At 31.5% G+C, this 19,410-nt stretch overlaps 1 protein-coding gene across 4 annotated transcripts; it reads left to right on the top strand.

The window, feature by feature from the left end:
* Positions 1–2,108: 2,108 nt before the first annotated feature.
* On the top strand, positions 2,109–19,266 carry LOC148615853 (uncharacterized). 4 transcript variants are annotated; one of them, XM_088581490.1, is made up of 13 exons: positions 2,109–2,200; positions 4,206–4,411; positions 4,718–4,865; positions 6,101–6,194; positions 6,646–6,758; positions 8,199–8,298; positions 9,038–9,159; positions 10,728–12,425; positions 12,697–12,734; positions 14,617–14,732; positions 15,262–15,465; positions 16,957–17,061; positions 17,334–19,266. In XM_088581490.1, the coding sequence occupies exons 2-13, from the start codon at positions 4,220–4,222 to the stop codon at positions 17,455–17,457; spliced, it is 3,054 nt and encodes a 1,017-aa protein (XP_088437616.1). In that variant the 5' UTR covers positions 2,109–2,200; positions 4,206–4,219; the 3' UTR covers positions 17,458–19,266. The 4 variants fall into 4 exon arrangements, with proteins under 4 accessions (XP_088437616.1, XP_088437618.1, XP_088437614.1 ...); XM_088581492.1 differs by lacking the exon at positions 2,109–2,200 and adding an exon at positions 2,435–2,551; XM_088581488.1 differs by lacking the exon at positions 2,109–2,200 and adding an exon at positions 2,557–2,682.
* The last annotated feature ends 144 nt before the right edge of the window (positions 19,267–19,410 follow it).

Raw genomic sequence — 19,410 nt, forward strand, 5'->3', positions numbered from 1 at the left:
TATTAAAAATATGCGTGTGAAATTTACCATTGCAGATGTAATGCCTAGATGCTTGTGCGATGAAACAAATTGTACTCTTTCATCTTTAAACAGTAAGCTGATATCATTTTCATCTATGTCATTATTAGTAGTATGCAATGCTTTTGTCTTCTGAGAAATGAATTTCGCCAACAATTTACGAGACCACAAATCTAAAGTTTCCAAATCAAAATTCAAAATATCTTCGACAGCATGAGGATGCTGAAAGGAATATGAGAGGAATGTGTCGTCTGCAAACAGCCTTGCAAAACTTCAAAGTTTGTCTGCTATATCATTGGCATATATTAGGAGCAACAAGGGCCCTAAAACTTATTCCTGAGGAACTCCTGCATTGGTATGTAAAATTGACGATCTAGAGTTTCATATGAAAACACATCGATTTCTATTAATCAAACAACTCTCAAACCATCTGTGTAAGTTACCATGAAAGCCACAAGCCTTTAATTCAACTAAAGTCCTGCTTGCCACACCCTGTCAAAGGCTTTTGAGATGTCACAAAAAACGACTGCATTTAAACCTTTAGCTTCTAATGACAAAACAATTCTACGATAGATTTCTATCGGCTGGTGAACAGTTGAGTGACCTGGTATAAAGCCAGTTGTGCAACAAAAGAGTGTGTGTCCTGTCTTATTGACTAAAAATTAGACTTGATTTAAAGCATGGATACAATTCAGCATCTTTGTTTACTTTGTAATGTAAATAAGTTAGAATAAAAATTAATATATTTTTTGTTCATTGATATATTTGTAATAAAAAAATGTTGCTGTCCAATTAGTGTTGAAAATATAAAAATAAATAAATAAGTAAATAAATAATGAGTCCCGAACAGTTAGTGGTTTCGATTGCGGATTTTTTTTTTTTTTTTTGCGGTCTCACTAATTAGCGCCAAGAAGTGTTAAGAAGCGTTACAAGTCTAGAAAGAGCAAAACGAAGAAAAAAGATTTCTTTTCAATTAAAGGCAAAATAAAGTAAGACACGACAAAACCTTATTATCTCAAACAGTTTACGCTGCTATAAGAGGTAAAAATCTAACATTTTCTTGATAACGGCAAACATATATTCAGACAGTCCTGAAATAGCACTTAATTTTTAATTATGACTTAAGCATTTGCGAGTACCCACAATTGTGTGAGTGTCAGCAGGTCGTTGAATTAACGTGCACGTTTGTTAGGGAAAAAACTTACTTGGGAAAACAAGCTTCAATGGCGTTTACAATTTGACCCCCAGAAATGCGACTATACAACTTTGATTTAGTGTCAAACTGAAGTACTCCATGGGAAACTTTTTAAAAATGACTATATGAGCCCCTTGTAATCATTTGTTATTTTATTTATTTATTATTTTTTTTGGGGGGGTTAACTATTTTACAATTCCCTACTGTCTTATTCTAAACTATCAGAGGTTGTCTTGTTCAGTTACATAATGTGCTAATGTTCGCGTGTAGATTGGCCGAGTGGTTTAAAGCGTTGGACTTGGTGCAGGCGGTGTTGCCATAAATGTCAGAGAAGAAAAGGGGTTCGAATCCCGCGGAGGAAGCAACCAAATTTGCAACCTTGCATCGATTCTAGAGTTGGGATGTAGACTTTATTATATATATATATTGGATTAAAAATAGAGAATCATGCGAGTATATTCTCCTTTCTTAAACATTTATTTACTTGAAGATACTCTACGTGACTTAATACGTTTTCACGTAAATAGCCAGATTGTTCAGTAGTTTTAGTTTTACGTTACATATCTATTATGTTTTATAGCGCTTTAGCCCAAGCCTTTGAAAGTTTGAATAACGTGATTGACACCTTCGGCTTTTGCATATGGAAATCACACAATTTACAAGTACACCTATCCAGTGCCCAATCCCTACTCAAATGGCTCAGAATATGTAATCAGTCAACCCAACAAATTCTTTCTGCTGCTCAATATGTACCTGTATACCCGACAATGCAATCCTCACAACAAATCGACTTTGATAAATTTGTTAGTGATGTTTTTATTCGTTTTAACCATTCAGATTTACAACTTTTTAGTTGTTTATTTGTCAAAATTTTCCTTTTTCCTTATAAATCAATAGAGGACGAAGTCCTCATAACTGTTATCCAATGACTTTAGCAGCACCGAGAGCACGATTTAAGTATGACAGGAAGTTTACCTGTAAAATAGGGTAAGGCTAATTACGTATATGAAGAAAAATAAATCCTAGTTAATCTACAACTGTAAAACGCGTAAATATAAACTTCGTCCTCTCACAGGATACACTTGCCTCATATTATGAATTCTATTCTATATTATTTTTAAAATCTTCTTCTTGACGCTTCTTATCACATCTTGTCGCTAATTATTGAGACCGGTTTCTCTGTTCTACTTTATCGGAACTCCCCTTAGACTTTCTCTAGACGAAATATCCGAGTAACCTGGCAGCTCGGGTAATATTTTCGTTCCACAAGCTTGTCTCAAATATAGCCCTCTATATTTTAACGATCCTAAGGAACAGGGAACCAGATTAGATATCCGAGTAGGTTTTTTTTATTTATTGGCTTCTACCGGAAGTGGATTTATGGCGGATGTTTTGAATTGTATTCGACTGATTACTGATGGTGCATTCAAAGTAGATCATAAGTTTTTAATAACAAGAATTGCATAATAGTACGTCTTGTTTTACGGTATGCTTGTTACATGAAATGGAAAAATGCACATTTTCAGTTTTTGTTGTGCTTGTACAAGTTGTAGTGGCCTAGTCACTATTTTTATCAAATTTTTGCTTAAGCCAGCTGCCAGGACAGGAAAATAATGGACAAGCTTGAACTTTTTATGTGATTTTTGTCCATTTTCAAAATTTGCTATGATCATGTTGGGAAAATTGCTGTTAATTTATATGAAGATGAAATTCGGGTTAAGAATTGAAAACTTACTGAAGTGCAATACAAATTGCAGAGTATGCAAGGTTTCTTATAGAAACAATATTAGAGAAATTTCTTTTCAATACAGTGATACAATTGGAACATTTTTTCAGCATATGAATTAACCTCATGTTTAGAGAAGCAGATACTGAGTGGTAAAGATGCTGCATCAGAAAAATAAGTTTAATGCAATGAAAGATTAGTAAGATGTTCTTACACTTACTTCAGTCAAATACAAACTACTTTCTAGAGGCCTGATGCAGTAAGAACCCAGTATGCATCTTAAAACAGTACATCTAATCCAACTAAATCAATATTTAAACAGCAGTTACTGAGTGGTAAAGCTGATGCATCAGAAAAATAAGTTCAATGCAGTGAAAGATTATATGTTCTTACACTTACTTCAGTAAAATAAAAACTACTTTCTAGAGACCTGATGCAGTAAGAACCAAGTACACACCCTTAAAACTCTCTATGTAATCCAAATAAATCAATAGTTTTATATGTATTTTTTCAACTGTTACACTAAAATAATCATAACTGATGTTCCCTTCATTCCAAATGGGATTAATATTTCCTCTGCCATTTACAAGGTTACTCAGGTACATTTAATTAAGGTCACAGGATAATTGAGTGCATGTGTGTCCAAAAAAAAATAAACAGATTCACCTCTGCATCAGAACCAGATTTACTCAAAATAAAAATGGCAACAGATGACCTTTGTCACTCATTCATTTGTTAAAATGGTCAGCATCATTCTCCTCTTCTGGCAATGATCTTCTGTACAAACATGCTACTGTAAGCATATCATTATCCAATACAGAAAAAAACTCACTGTTTATAGTTACCTCCTCATCTTCAAGTTCTTGTCTGCTGAAAATTATGTGGAAAAATATCATTGTAATCAAGAGTTAGCTCACCCTTTCAGTTTGTGATACCAAATGTATTGTTTTGGGGTAAAATTCAGTAAATATGATAATATCTGATATCTTGGTCATAAATCTATCTGTAGCTTTGAATTGATCAAACTTAATTATAAAGCTGTCAGTGTTTGTATACACACATCAGCTTGGGTTTGAAATCTTGAGTGTTAAAAATGATTATCACCACAAACGTTTATAGAACTAAACACAATTACAGTTCTATTTACATAATTTCTGTCTTGTTTTTAACCTGGTTGACAAATGAAATTAGATTAGATATCTGATCAGGAAGATTGAAAATTGAATATGAAATCATTGAATTATTCTTGATTAATTTTATTTTTAGTTATATGTCCAGTTATGGCTAAAAGAGATACCCCTCGATCAGTGCTTCAAGACTACATTGATTCTGTACCTACGACAGCTCCCGTAAAAAGGACCAGAGCTAGAAGTAGGTCACCACCCAGCAGACCAATCAATGAAACCCTTCCAAGTCAAAGTAAAAAGAGAAGAAGATCTTCATTTACTGTTAAAGAAACACCAAGGTCAATGGTAAGGGTTTTACTTCAATATATTTTCTAACTTACTGTGTATGATGAGTTATTTACTTTATGACATAAATGCATTTTCAAATTTCTTGTTTTTAGGCAATCCAGTATTAATTTCACAGTGCAAATTTAACAAAAAATGAACTACAACTGTATTTAACCCAGTTGCATTTTTGTAATGATTTCTGAATTCACTAAACAAACAACAACTTCTCAATTCATTTGTTTTCAGTGAAGCAAAGTTACTATATTTCATTCTTCAAAACTTCAATAATTAATTTTCTATAGCTTGACAAAATGTTTTTTTCAGATACTGAACTATGCACAGGGAAACAAAACTGAGACACCATTTGGGCGAGCTTCGAGGCGTAGATCAACAACAGTTACCCCTGCCTTACAAGACTTTCATACAGATGAAATAACACCTAGAACTGCCATTCAAGCTCTTCTGAAAGAAGGTGCATTGTAACTCTGAGAATGTTTCATGAATACCTTCAGTTCCACAGCCAATAAGTTGTGGCAATAGTTGAAAATGTTCTTAAATGACTTCACATTCAGCTATTGGCACCTATCACAGAAAAAAGTGTCAGTTTTAATACATTACTATATTTTGGTGTGTATTATGCACACACTTTTACACAGGAATAATTTCCTGAGCATGGCGTGCATATTATGCATTAATGTATAAGAATTGTCCACAAAATGAAAGATTTTCTACACAGGAATAATTTCCTGAGCATGGCGTGCATATTATGCATTAATGTATAAGAATTGTCCACAAAATGAAAGATTTTCATACAAGAAAATAGATAGTTGTAAAAAACCAGAAGTGAAATGTGACTGAAATAAAGTTTTTCTAATCATCAAATACATCTTTTTAGTATTGAATTTTAGAAGATATTTTCTTCAAATCATATTTGAATGTTTTCATAATAAGTTTCAGACAAATATTGTACAATATTTCTTACTTATAAAACAAGATTAGAGATTAAAATGAAACAACAGAAAACCCCCAAAAATCTTGGGTCCTGTTTTTAGTCAAAACTCCTAATTAAATGTTTTTACAGATGGAAATTTGAATTTTGAACTTTATTTTTTACAATTTTCTTCCTTTAAAGTACTGGTATGTTTTAAAATGAAAAATCACGAAATTTGAGTTACATATGTACATCCAAAATCAAAAATGTCATATTTTCCTGACTTTTGGTTTTATTTTGTAAGCCTTTTCATATATCCTGTGGCAATTTTATCATGCATTGAAATTAAATTTATCCAGTCTATATATGACTGATCTTTACATGATGTTTTTAAAGTGTGGATACAAATTTCTTTCCTTTATATTTTTGTAAGAAATACTGTGTCAAGGTAAATAAATCGAGCAATTATGTGCAAAGTATCGATCTTTTGTCTTACAAGTATGTTTAAAAAAAATTGTTCATACTTTAGATCTTCAAAATTGCACTGCGTCCAGTATATAAATGCACATTATACACACCCAAATACAGTATGTATTTAATTTCTGATAAGAAATATAAATGAAATGCTTATTTGTTGGTCTAGAAGTCCACAATTTTCTACAGATTTTCTCTGCTAAATACTCTTTCACTGCCTTCTATATCAAAATTTTATGATATACAAAGGGGTCACTTAGCTGTTATGATTCTAGGCAGAATATTTGTATATTTTTTGGTAGCACCAGAGGAAACTCCTTTACATAGGACAATAAGAGACAGCAGTGATTCAGAGATACTACCTAATGATACCATCCATGTGCTTACCTCCCCTGTGTAAGTTAGCAGTTTTAGCCATATTTACATTTGTACATGGAAAAGTATGACTTTTTTTATTTTTTTGTTTTATTTTATCATACAAGACATAATGCATGAATTCTGCATACAATTAGCTTTGATTGATATAGCTTTGTATTGACAGTATGTATTTCTATAATACATGAGATACAATTCATAGACTAATAGGTCAGGTCATTGTTAACATTTCTGTTGGTTGAATATTTGCTGACTTCATTGTAAATTAATTTGTTGATAAATGGGGACTGACAGTAGCTGCTATTATTACTTGCTAATACCTGAAAGTAGACCCAGTTAAATCATAGTTACTAGTAAATAACAACAGTGTTAGATTAAACTTTCATTAATTTTCCTTGAAGTGTTAGTATTAAAATAAAACTACTGAGTACAGTAATGAATAATCACTTCAGTTATTCCCCTATCTTATTAGCCCTGATGAAGACAGTGGACCAATAACAATGTCTCAGAAAAACAGCATACCAACAAGACATCACATTACGTTAAAGAAATTCTCTGAAGGTGTTAGTAATAGAACAATAGTAGGTAAGTGCAATAATCAGTTTTAAGGACAGGTAGGTCTCACACTCAGTTAATCTTACATGCCACTTCTGTTCTTAGTTTTAGTTGTGGCCTGTCATTCCCATACTCCTGCAATTTCCATTGGTGTTAACATATTTGTAATACCCTCCGCTTGAAATGTGAGGGGGGGGGTATATATACATGTAGTGATGAGGGTGTCCATCTGTCATTCCGTCAGTAGTAAATATTTCTATCACAGATTTCTTGGCTTCAACTTGAGGGAATGGTTAGATATTTGGTATATAGTTTATGCCTGATGACTTGTACCATGACTCCTCTTTCATATACTTTCTGTTTTTCCAAGTGACAGAATTTTTATATGTACATTGTTGGGAAATTTTTTGTCACAGATTTCTCAGCATCCATTCAAAGGAATGATTATTTTTTTTGTATATGGCTTAAGCATGATGCCTTTTACTGTGTCTACCCTTACCAGCTTTCTGTGTCATCTACTTCCTGTTTTTCGAGCGACTTAGAATTTGTACATGTGTGGTAATGTAAAATTTTCCAACAGATTTCTAAGTACCCATTGGAAGGGATGATTAGAAGTTTGGTAATATAGTGATTAGAAGAGCTTCTAAGATATTTTTATATACAGTTTACAGCTTTATATAACATATTGTATAATAATAAATTTAAAAATTGTGTTATTAGCAAGAAACCATGAAGCCACTGAGGACATTCACTCAACCATAAACACTTCAAAGGTTACATGTACATATCACTTTTGAATATAACAAGAATGGATTTTGATGATATGTCAAAGAGACAATGACCCAACTAGAGTAAAAATTATAAGAAGTATGTTGACACTTTTAATAAAAAAAAAAAGCAAAATCAAAATTTTTTATGTATAGTTTTAGTGAGCATTGCTCACAGTTTTTTGCTATTTTTGTAACTACATTAGCTGCTGATTAGTCCTAAAGATTCGAAAAGAAGAACATTTATTTTTTTGTGAGGTTTCTTTTTGACGAAGCAATATACCAATAACCAACTTTGACACTGATTTAATATTATGGACCATGAAGCAATTTATGAATAAGTGAAATTGTCCAAGTTGTTTATGCAAGCATCAATTGGTCAAAATGAAAACAATTCTTATAAATTGATTTCTTATTAATTCTAGTCAAATTTAAAGCTTTATCGTTAATTTAAACTTTTGTTTTGTTCTGTACCTAGCTTTCAATTAAGATTTCTGTGTATATGGTCAGTTTTGGGGGAGTGGGGGTATATATTTAGTTCAGGAGTATTTGATCACAGACCTATTGACTTTAATGATGTCACAGTACAAATTAGTTTATGTTGCTCAAAAAAGAACTAACCAATCAGAAGGCTTATTACCTGTATTACACAGTTCCTTTATGGTTAGGAAATTGTTTTTGTTTTTGTTTATTTTTTTTGCAGGAGCTAGAGATAAGTCTTTACAAAGATCTGATGATGAATTAAGTAGTTCTGATGTACAAACACTTCCTAATGATAGTATTCACATATTTTCTTCACCTGTGTAAGTTATTGATAGTTGTAGACAATACAAGTTGTTCTGATACATAAGAGAGTACAAATATGTTTAATGTTTAAGTATACCCCACAGAAAATCTTTGAAAATAAATAGATAATAGCAAATTGTTAAACCAGATCTATATATAGAACCTGATCAAGTGCAATTTTGTCAAATTTGCCAGGTAAGCCTTAATTTGGTTTAAAGAAATTACAGACATGTAAAGCAAATGTTAAAAATTGTAACTATTTAAGATTTTGAGGTAGCTTTAAAAACTTATTAGCTGCATTTTCTCTCTGCAAAACCGTTTACTGTATGCAGCACTATAGACTGGTATTTTTTCTACCTCTCTTTGACTTACATTTATTGTGTTCTCATACTGGGGAGTGTTTGTGAGCATTGGTAGCTTCATGTCAAGTTGTACCTATTCTACCTCAAACTCTACTAGCATTTCGTTTCTCTTCATTATTAATGAATTGTAAAAGTAGTGAGGTTTGAATATATACATGTAAGTTTCTTATTTGATCTTTATTGACACATATATGATAGCTTTTTTGTTTTTTTTAGATAAGTCTTTTGAATAAGAAGACTTAAAAAAAAAATCACTCCTCTCAAATTGATCCAATGCATATTTTTGGAATTAATATTTTGTTTTGCTTGCAGCAAGTTAATCAATCTGACAACCTTAAAAAGGTCAAGGTTCAAATATTTCATGTCAGAAATTTTTTACTATGATATATTTAAGACCTGAGGATGACGATTTGCCAGCTATAAGATCTCATAGGGACCGTAGACAGACACAGCAGCACATCACACTGCAACAGTTTGAAGATGGAGTTAGACACAGAAAAGTAATCAATAAGTCAGGTACATGCAAGACAAACACCATTGAATGATTTCTCACTTTTAACTCAGTGCTTAAATGCATTACAGTATTTTGTAATTAAGGTAATTAACTTGATATATAGCAGAAAACATATCATCACATGACCGCACAGATTTTGAAGCAAATCAATATGACATTGCCATCAATATTTTTATGATACACCCCCACATTGTCCACAAATTAGTTTTGAAGAGGTGTCAGTCAGATGTAAATATCCACTGAGCCAATAAAAACTGACTATGGTCAAAGGTATGACCAATGCATGTGAATATTTATAAATGCAAGGTTGGTTTCAGTGTCAGTTGTTGTTACACTGTAGAAATTGATTTGCCTAATAAAAGAAAATTTCAAATTTCCGAACAATAGTTATTCAATCAGATATTTCCAAAATACTTTGAAAAAAAGAAGGAAATGGCTATTTTCTGTTACACTGCCATGTTGTTGTGTTTCTACCTCTAATGTCTGGAAAATGAGGAAGAAATAGAACAGAAAATTCCCCAGGTCTAAAAATAGCACTAAAGATGTGAGGAAATTATATGGACTTTAGTGTTGATTTCAAGATCAAAGATGGAGTTGTAATCATGAATAAATTATATTTTAATGAAAACATGCAATGTGTCAACTTCATAAGACTCTTATACTCATATATGTATTTTTTCCTACCAATTAAGCTAGTTCTACTAATGACTTCTGTAAATCCTGAAAATTGACAAATGGCACTTTTCTAGCCGCATAAATTTTAAAGCCAGAGTTGTCTAGTACATGTACCTGCTATTTTTAAATATAAATCCTAAATATATTAAAAGTTACAAAGACTAAATTTGGAGTTTGATAGTGTAAGAGTAATGTGAAGAATGGTCGTTATCAAAAGCAAAATTTTTTCAGGTAAAATTTTCAACCATTGGGAACCTTGGATGCATGTGTGTATTTTTTGAAGAGAATATTTATTAATCTTACTTTGATAGATCTTTTTATTTTTGTATTGAATATTGACAGGGAAAAACAACATGATAATAGTAATTACTGCAGTGTTAAAATACTAATAAATAATTCATACAAATATAGACAACATTTTGTATATACAGTTCAATATTTAAAAATACAAAGAGGCACGTTTCCACACAACCTCATAATGTCCTTTCATGCACACTGACTACAGCGCTATCCAAAAATTTTGGGGAGATTTATGTATATGTCCCCGGAGTCACTATTAAATTAAAAAAAAAAGCAACCATGTACAACGGGCAAGACATTCATTGTATCTCTTTGATAACAATTTATTTACAAAGTATGTCTTAGACTATATTTTTGAACAACATGATTTAGTATTTTTTGTTGAATACTCAAAATTAAGGTCTCAGAGTTGACATTACAAAAAATTCACATTTCATTTTAATAGTTGAAAGTCAGAATAGTAAATTGTATGAATCATTCTCTTTGGAATATTATGATAATGAGTGCATGGGAGCTTGTCAGTGTGGTTGTCTCAACTTGAAACAATTATTTAAGTTATATTACTACATTTAACAAATTTGTACAATTTTTACAGATCTAACTGATATGAACTTGACAACAGGAAGATCAAAGTTGACACCATCCAGAAGAATTTCACAGGCTGCAGCAGATAATGATTTGACACCATCAAAACGACGAATATCTTCCATATCAAAGATAAGATCAAATTTAACTCCATCAAGTGGAAAAAGTCCAATAGAACAAACTGAATTTATGAATTCATCAATGACTTCTGTGGCATCAGCAATACGTTCACACAGAAAATCCCAGTATACTTTAGTCGACGAAAGGAGAGGACATGTATCTCCTGCCAGTGTTGGGAATTCTAAATTAGCTGTTGAGACTGGTTACTTTTCTCCAGCTAGATTAATCAAAGTTTCTGAGTTTCCAAGTAAGAATACTGATTTAACTCCTTCAAAAGGAACTCGGTCTAGAATAGCCAATAAATCTGATGCAGACCTAACTCCTTCTAGAAGAAGACGATCAATAATAGCTGATGACTTTAGTGCTGACTTAACTCCTTCTAGAAGAAGTCGGTCAAGGGTAGCTGATAACTCTGGTGATGACTTGGCACCTTCTGGAAGAAGTCAGTCAAGGTTAGCTGATAACTCTAGTGATGACTTGACACCTTCTAGAAGAAGTCGATCAGGATTAGCTGATAAATCTTATGCAGACTTAACTCCTTCTAAAAGAACTAAATCAAGAGTAGCTGATGACTCTGATGCAGAGTTAACTTCACCGATAAGTGGATCAGTAGTAGCTGATGACTCTGATGCAGAGTTAACTCCACCGAAAAGTCGATCAGTAGTAGCTGATGATCCTGATGCAGAGGTAACTTCATCTAGAAGAAATCGATTAAGAGTAGCTTATAACTCTGAGGTAGAAGCAACTTCGACTAAAAGAAGTCAGTCAAGAATAACTGATGACTCTAGTGATGACTTGACACCTAGAAGAACTTGGTCAAGAGTAGCTGATGACTCTGATGCAGAACTAACATCATCTAAAAAGAGTCAACCAAGATTAAATAATAACTCAAAAGCAGAATCAACTTCATCGAAAAGAAGTCAGTCAAGATTAGGTAATGATTCTGATGCCAACATGACACCTTTAAGAAGAACTCAATCCAAAGTTGCAGATAACTCTGATGTGGATGTAACACCAGCTAGAATGTCTAGGTCACAGATAAAGGTAGCTTCAAATTTGAAAGCATCACAGCAAGATCTGTCATACTTCGGATTTAATGTCTCTAACAATTCACTGAACCATCATGAAATGGCACACTCTGAGAATCATTTAAAGTCACAACCTGAAAGAATATCAGAGGGTCAAACTAAAACCTATTTTAGGACACCACTGACATCAAATCAGACAGTATTAGAGAATATTCAACCTTTATCAAGTAGTACTCCTGCTAAAGTAGTACAGAAAAAACAATCTGCTATAGGAACACCAAGCAGGATTAAGTTAAAATCACCACTATCTACATCTACTCCAAGGAGAGTACCAGTATCTCAAACTTTTGGGCTAACACCATCTGCACATAGAGTAGTAAATAACACATTCACTGGAACACCTGGTCGAGTTCCTGTAAAATCAATCAACAGGTCAAAAACCAAGGATTCAAATCAGCAGTCAAGAAGCAAATCTAGAGTCACAGACTCAGGTTTGAGGTCCAGAAACAGGTCCAAGATACAAGAGAATCTAGTCAATTCTGTCAATTTTTCTCAATCAGGTATTTTATAAAATTATTTTAAAAAATTATACTTGATGGAGTGAGAGAGATAAACCACAACTGCTCTCTCAGGAAGTCTCCTATTTTACATTTACTTTTTCTGTATACTGATTTTAATAGTGTTTAGTTAAATACAACAGTTTTCACTAGGAAACAGTGATGTTGAGGCAAAATTAGAAGCAAGCTACATGTAATATATTTTTATCATTGTTATTGTAATATTTTGGGAAAATGTAAACCATAATTAAAATTGTTTGTACATATGTTACAGTTCCTGATGCAAGTGAAAGTGAAGAAGAATATGAGGAGGTATTTATTATTGTTTGAAATTTTAGCATAATATTGTTAATATTAGGGATGGAAACGGTTAACCGTCCAATACCAAAAAACACTACATTTTATTTATATACTGTAATTTTCAACAGATCATATAAATATACTAATGCCATTATATAATTAAACATGTAAAAGTTATTTGACTAGAGGCTAATTACAACTTAAAAAGTTGTTTTAATAGTTCTCAAAACATCTAATTGAAAGTTGAGTTTACAACTTGCTTGTCTGTATTGTAGTAAACACTGTTTTGCATTCTTAAATGATCATAGCAATTATAAGTGAAAATGCTGCTGTCACAGTAAAGCTGTCTTATTTTAAAAGAATTGCAGATGAAAAATGCTTTAAATGCAAACTATCTGACTGAACTAGCATACACAGGTGGGACAAACAATATGCTAAATCGTCTTATTAAGTTGAAACACTCATCAGAATTTTCAAAAAAACCCTGAAAAAGCAACAAAGTCATCAATGAACAAATTTGTGAACTTGCCAAGGACATGAACATTTTCATCACATTACAAATGTGATAGTTGATGATATGATTATTTACTATTTATTTTCAAAAATTAATGACAGTTACACTGTCTTTTGCAAAGCTTGTTTCTCGTGGGTGCAAGTTAGTTAACCTGTCAGTATTTGAGCATTCCATGAATATCAGTCCTGTCAGATAGTATATTTTAGTGTGCTGGACTTCAGCTTTCATCATCTATGATCGAACAAATAATTTCTTAAAAATTATATTCCGGATACTAAAACTGATGATTAAGACTCCAACATGTATAAACTTACATTCACATTTTCATTTCATTGGTTCATGTTGTACAAATGTTTGTCAGACATATAAATAAAATAATCAACTTGTATATGTATTTTGTATATTAAATCAAATAGAAATTCATGGTTGTATTTGCCTTGTTAATAAAATTCTGCAGTTAACCGGTTAGTAATTTCAGATGGTTTTGGCAACTTTTTTTAATATGTAAAAATGTGACAGAAAAGAAAATGCCAATGACACAACAACCTTTACCAACACAAAAATACACTGATGAGGCACCATTTAGTCTGATTTGTATACTCTTAAAGGGTCCAATGGAAGTAAACTGATATTGTTGATGTAATCATTAAAGGGCTTTGTTGATCTTGATAAGATATTTACATTAGATATATCCTAAGTGTCTGTATTAAATTAATTTCATGATGTACATGAAGTAAACATTGACAATTCATGCAATAGGTAGGTCCATATGTGAAATAAACATTGACAATTCATGCAATTGTAGGGTCCAAATGTGAAGTAAACATTGACAATTCATGCAATAGGTAGGTCCAAATGTGAAGTAAACATTGACAATTCATGCAATAGTAGGGTCCAGATGTGAAGTACTGGTAAACATTGACAATCATGCAATAGTAGGGTCCAAATGTGGAGTAAACATTGACAATTCATGCAGTAGTAGGGTCCAAATGTGGAGTAAACATTGACAATTCATGCAATAGGTAGGGCCATATGTGAAGTAAACATTGACAATTCATGCAATAGTAGGGTCCATATGTGAAGAAAATAATGACAATTCATGCAATAGGGGGTCTGAATGTGATGTAAACATTGACAATACATGTAGTATGTGAAGTACAATAGGACAATGAGTAGACCAGAGTCATGTGTCAATCTTTTGATGCCCTTTCATATCTATTTCAATGGTAGTTGAATCTGTGTAAACTATGCATTATCTTTAACTGAACATAAGTTTTATTTTAAGTGGGTTCTATTTAAACAGGTTTAACTGTATTTACCCCAATGAAATATGAAAGAAATTTTCTGTGACATTCACACAGTATTTTCCAAAAATTGTAGGATACAGTTGAATTGTATAAATTAAAGACCCCAAGGCTAAAGGAGAATATTTCTAGGATCCCAACGCCAATTTATAGCAGTACTCCTGCACTAGTTGGAAGTCAAACAAAACAGAGGTAACATACTGGTACAAGTTATATTGAATTAGTTATCATAAGTCAATATTGATTGCAAAATAACTTGTTTCAAATCAATCAAATCTGATTAGAATTATTTTCTGTTCAGTTTTATCATATGGCAAATCTACTTAAAAAATGAGAACAAATGACATTCACCTTAACTTCAAAAATTTTTTTTATTGTTACTCAGTGTTTTTTTATTAGAAATTGTGAAAAAAACTTATTTCCACAGATACTTATTTTTGCTTTTCAGGAAATCAATTAAATTTCATTGCTTATATTCTGTCTAAAATCTTTTCCATTACTTAAAAATTAATCAAAGTCCCTACTATTTTGTATTTAGGTCATATGATAGTGCATTTGTTGTGTTTGACCATATTTTCTTGCTTTTAAAATTACGTTTGTTAACATTTACTGTCAGGGCTATTTACAGTGTTTAACTTTGTATATTAGTCTTTCCTTTGGTCATTGTTACTATACTATCCTTGTTAATTGTATTTATATGTAGATATGTATCATTTTCCAGATCATTAAAGGAGAAAAGTACCAATGACACTGTTAAAAAGAGTAAGATCAAGATCTACAAAAACATCAATACTGTCAGCATTAAGCCAAAGGCCATTAAAAAGTTAATGTCGACAGTTCTTCCTAATGGAATCATTAAACAGGCCTTTCAACATTTCTGTAAAATGAGAGTAGCAACTGACACTATGGGAGAACTGATTGAATTGTAAGTAGTATTATAATAAAATGGGAAATTCTACTAACAATGGAAGGACAGGCACCCCTATCACTATTTATCTTTCACTTTGCAAGTAGAATTTCGTATTTTATATTTTGATCTGAATCCGTTCGAAAGTCTAAAGGTGTAGGTTATTGGGGAGGGTGCTTTCAGTCAGTAAGCATTGCTCATGGTTTTTTTTAGTTTCTTGTATCATTCTGCATTATCAAGAAATATGTCCAAGTTGTTTATTTTTTATGATGTAATTCACAAAGACTTAAGTTTATCCCTTGTGTTCTATATACTGGTATCTGTTGATTCCTTTACTCATGAAATAACAACATATATGGCCATCCCATGGTTAAATAATAAACATGAGTCTCTTTTGAATATGTAATTCTTATATGACAATTTAAAATTTTTCATATTTTCAAGAACTTATATTACCAAGAATTCGGGATCAGGGCAAAAGCCCCCTGGATAAAAGCCCCCCATGAGAAACTATTTCATCAATTATGAATAATATTTCTATTATTACTGAAGTGTAAAATTTGAAATTTAATTTCTAAATTGTTAACATTTTAACTTTTTGTTTCTTTTTAAGACAATATTTTATCAATAAAATGATAACAGTTTTCAAATATGCACTCTTTAAAAAAGAAATATATCTAAAAACAGTCATAATGTTTTCTTTTTAAAAAGTGTATTACTGGCAGCTTTTTCTTATTTCATGATGAAATTTCAAATGATTCTGGTAATAAGAAATATAACATCAAATATAAAATAAGTATACCCTTGAAAAAAAATACACAGAAATTTAACCATTTTAATACAAACAAAAACTTCCTAAGTACACTAAACAGAATTAAAAATTACACAAAAAAAGACAAACACAAATAAAATGCAATACTAATATAAAAGGAACAGTCACAACAAAAGAAATTGTTAAAAAAAATAAAAAAATACACAAAAAAACAGCTAAACAAACAAAAATAAATATATATTTTTACATTAACATAAGAGTATTTTAAGATGAGGGGGCGTTTGTCTAGGGGGCTTTTATCCAGTGGGCTTATGTCCTAGACCCAAGAATTCTTGCAGAAGGAAAAAGTAGGCCTGGCTTGTTGCAATTTCAATTAATCACTAATTATTCTACATGTAGTTTGTAGCCAGCATTGTATTTTGATATGCAGGCCAAGGTAGAGATAGAACTATTTACATAAATGACAAACCTGTGGTAAACACATTTGAAGATATTGCAGGACCTTATATAAACTGTAGTTATTGAGTATCAAAAAATACAAACCAAGGTTGAATTTCAGTTTGATCAGATTATATATTAGTTTTTTTATTGCAAAATATTATTTGGAATATGGCTGGGTATCATTTGATGTCCTGTTAGATGCCCTTTTTCACATCCATTTCCATAATAAAAACTTGGTTGTATTGTCATAGTTAAAAACTAATACAATCATAATGAATACCTTATTGGTTTTCTAGCACGGATACTTACTTTGAAAATACCTTTAAAAGTCTGGAGGCTTTTGCCCTGCATGGTAGAAGAAAAGTAGTGGATGAATCAGATGTGGAGCTCATGATGAAACGGTAAGTTAATATGATTTAGGCTTAATGCAACTGCAGTGAGGAATACAGACTCTGTTGAACTCCCCGTTCACTATCAATGAAGAATTAGTCAATTATCTTAATACATGTATATATATACCTGTATCTCAGTTATGTTTTGATGAAGTATCATTAGTATAGTAACTCCAAATGAACTATAGAAAACTACATCAAGGCATAAAATGTCATATCAATGTGGATGAAGTTGTTATATTTTGGTATATCAATGATATTAAGACCCAGTTTCATTGTAGGCAAGGTTTTATCACAGAAAAGACACCTTTGAATGTGTTAGTTGAGAAATATCTACCATTAGAACTACGAGAAGAAATCATCCCAATGGCTAGAGCGAATAATGTTGTTACATTGAAAGAATAATTATTAACAAAAACTAACAAGTAGTAAACTTACTTTATTTCTTGATGTTATATCTTTAATATGTGTTCAGTTTAATTTAAATGGCTTTGGAGTTGATTTTACAATGGAGCTCAGTAAAATTGGTACATATACTGGCTATTTCATTTAAAATAATCTCAAGTTGAGAATTTCTTCAAATCCTGAGTTTTTCTCAAATGATCGCTTTTGTCAAAATTTTTGTTGAAGGAAGGATTTGAGGAAAATATAAATTTGAGATTTATAATGAAATCAGGTACAGATATCAAAACAAAAGGTAAAAATAACAAAACTTGAGAAATGCTGAGAATCATGAGACAAACATCTGGCTGTAAAACCTGGAAACAATCCCCCTTTTTTTTTATCTCAAATAACAGTCATAAAAAAAACATGAATTACTTTGTAATCTACATGGATCCTTTTGATATTTATGTTTATTTAATAACAATTGATGGACAGATAGTTTTCATTGTATCAACCTTTAATTTTGCATGATTGTAAACAAGATCATAGGGTCAAAGAAAAAAAACATTGGAGAAGATGAAGGCACATTATATTGTAAAAAATTGACAAGTCTTTTTTGTGTAGTTGTTGATGTGTCAGTTGCATAAATATTTTCAAATTGGACTTCAAACTATTTCTTGTTTTTAAATGTTAGAAGCAATGTTTTTTTATACATGTATAAATCAGTGGATTGTTTATATTTGTTTAGTCAAACCTTGATGTGTCGAACTCTGAAGAGTAGAAATTTCGGATAACTCGAACTAATTTCACAGGTCCAGCAAAAGTCCCCTTACTCCAATGTAATTTGACCTCAGATGACTCAACTCGTATGAATCAAAGTCTTGAATAACTTAGGTTTTCATTCAGTCAATAGGACTTCAAAATTAATTAATCCTGATGTCTTGAAGTCAACTAATTAGTTGGAAAATTGGTTCCTTTATTTTAAACCATGGTTGAAGTGTGTTTTTACGATAAGCATGTCTTATGTATTACTCTGACACTTTGTGTATTTAAATAATCTGAAATAGCTTGTGTAGTGAAAAGAAACAAATTTTATTAATTACATGTCAGAATTTACACCAATAGTGTTATCATTAAAAAAAATGCAATAAAAATTTTACAGATGAATTGTTGAGTAGTATCTGAACATTTAATTACACATCAAACAGATGATAATAAGTGTATTTAAGCAACTACATTTGTTTCGCTAGTGAATCTGAAATTTTATCATAGTATTGTAGGGCACATGGTTTGACGGTACTCCTGATTGTGAGTCATTCAAAGCAGCATGTTATGCTCTAATGATGTTTTTGATGAAGAAAAAATAAAAAGGAATTTTATCTAAAACACTCAGTATTGTTCAGTATTTAAAACATGATGCTCGACCTCAGATGATTTGAAGCTCAGATAACTCGAACACTTTTGCTTGGTCCCTTAGACTTAACAAGGTTTGACTGTATATTGCATACATGTACAATGTTTGTTCCATTGAAAAAGTAAGTACTGATGTCAGGCAGTTAAATTTCACATGATCTATAGAAATAACAATTATGAAATGTACAATTTTCTTATGAAGACCAATAATTAATATATTATGTATTGTTGCTTGACATGTTCCTAATAAACAAGGGATTGTGCCTTGAATTGCATCCCACATGGCTCTCAGTTGCCTTATATTTGTTATTACTTTATCAAGTTATCCAGTATTTATTAAATCTCTTAAGATTATGCAATAAGGTTTTATATGAATTAAGATATCATTGTATTTTATTAAATCATGTTATTCCTGTTTACCAGTATATTTTCTTGCTGTTTTTGTTATGTTATAAAAAATAGAAGGTGTGGTACGATTGCCATTGAGACAATCTTCCACCAAAAGCCAAGCAAAGAACAATTAAACTTCTACAAGTCACCATACAGTCTTCAATGATGGGC

Source organism: Perna viridis, chromosome 5 (assembly GCF_037379345.1).
Source record: "Perna viridis isolate PV_CMFRI_1.1 ecotype Kerala chromosome 5, ASM3737934v1, whole genome shotgun sequence".
Classification (NCBI taxonomy): Eukaryota; Metazoa; Mollusca; class Bivalvia; order Mytilida; family Mytilidae; genus Perna; species Perna viridis.

What these genes read in the sequence shown, in the direction of transcription:
- LOC148615853 (XM_088581490.1), top strand. Translation starts at nt 4,220, where the DNA reads ATGGCTAAAAGAGATACCCCTCGATCAGTGCTTCAAGACTACATTGAT. An exon ending in AAGAAACACCAAGGTCAATG is followed by an intron (nt 4,412 to 4,717) that starts GTAAGGGTTTTA and finishes TGTTTTTTTCAG; the next exon opens with ATACTGAACTATGCACAGGG. An exon ending in GTGAAGAAGAATATGAGGAG is followed by an intron (nt 12,735 to 14,616) that starts GTATTTATTATT and finishes CAAAAATTGTAG; the next exon opens with GATACAGTTGAATTGTATAA.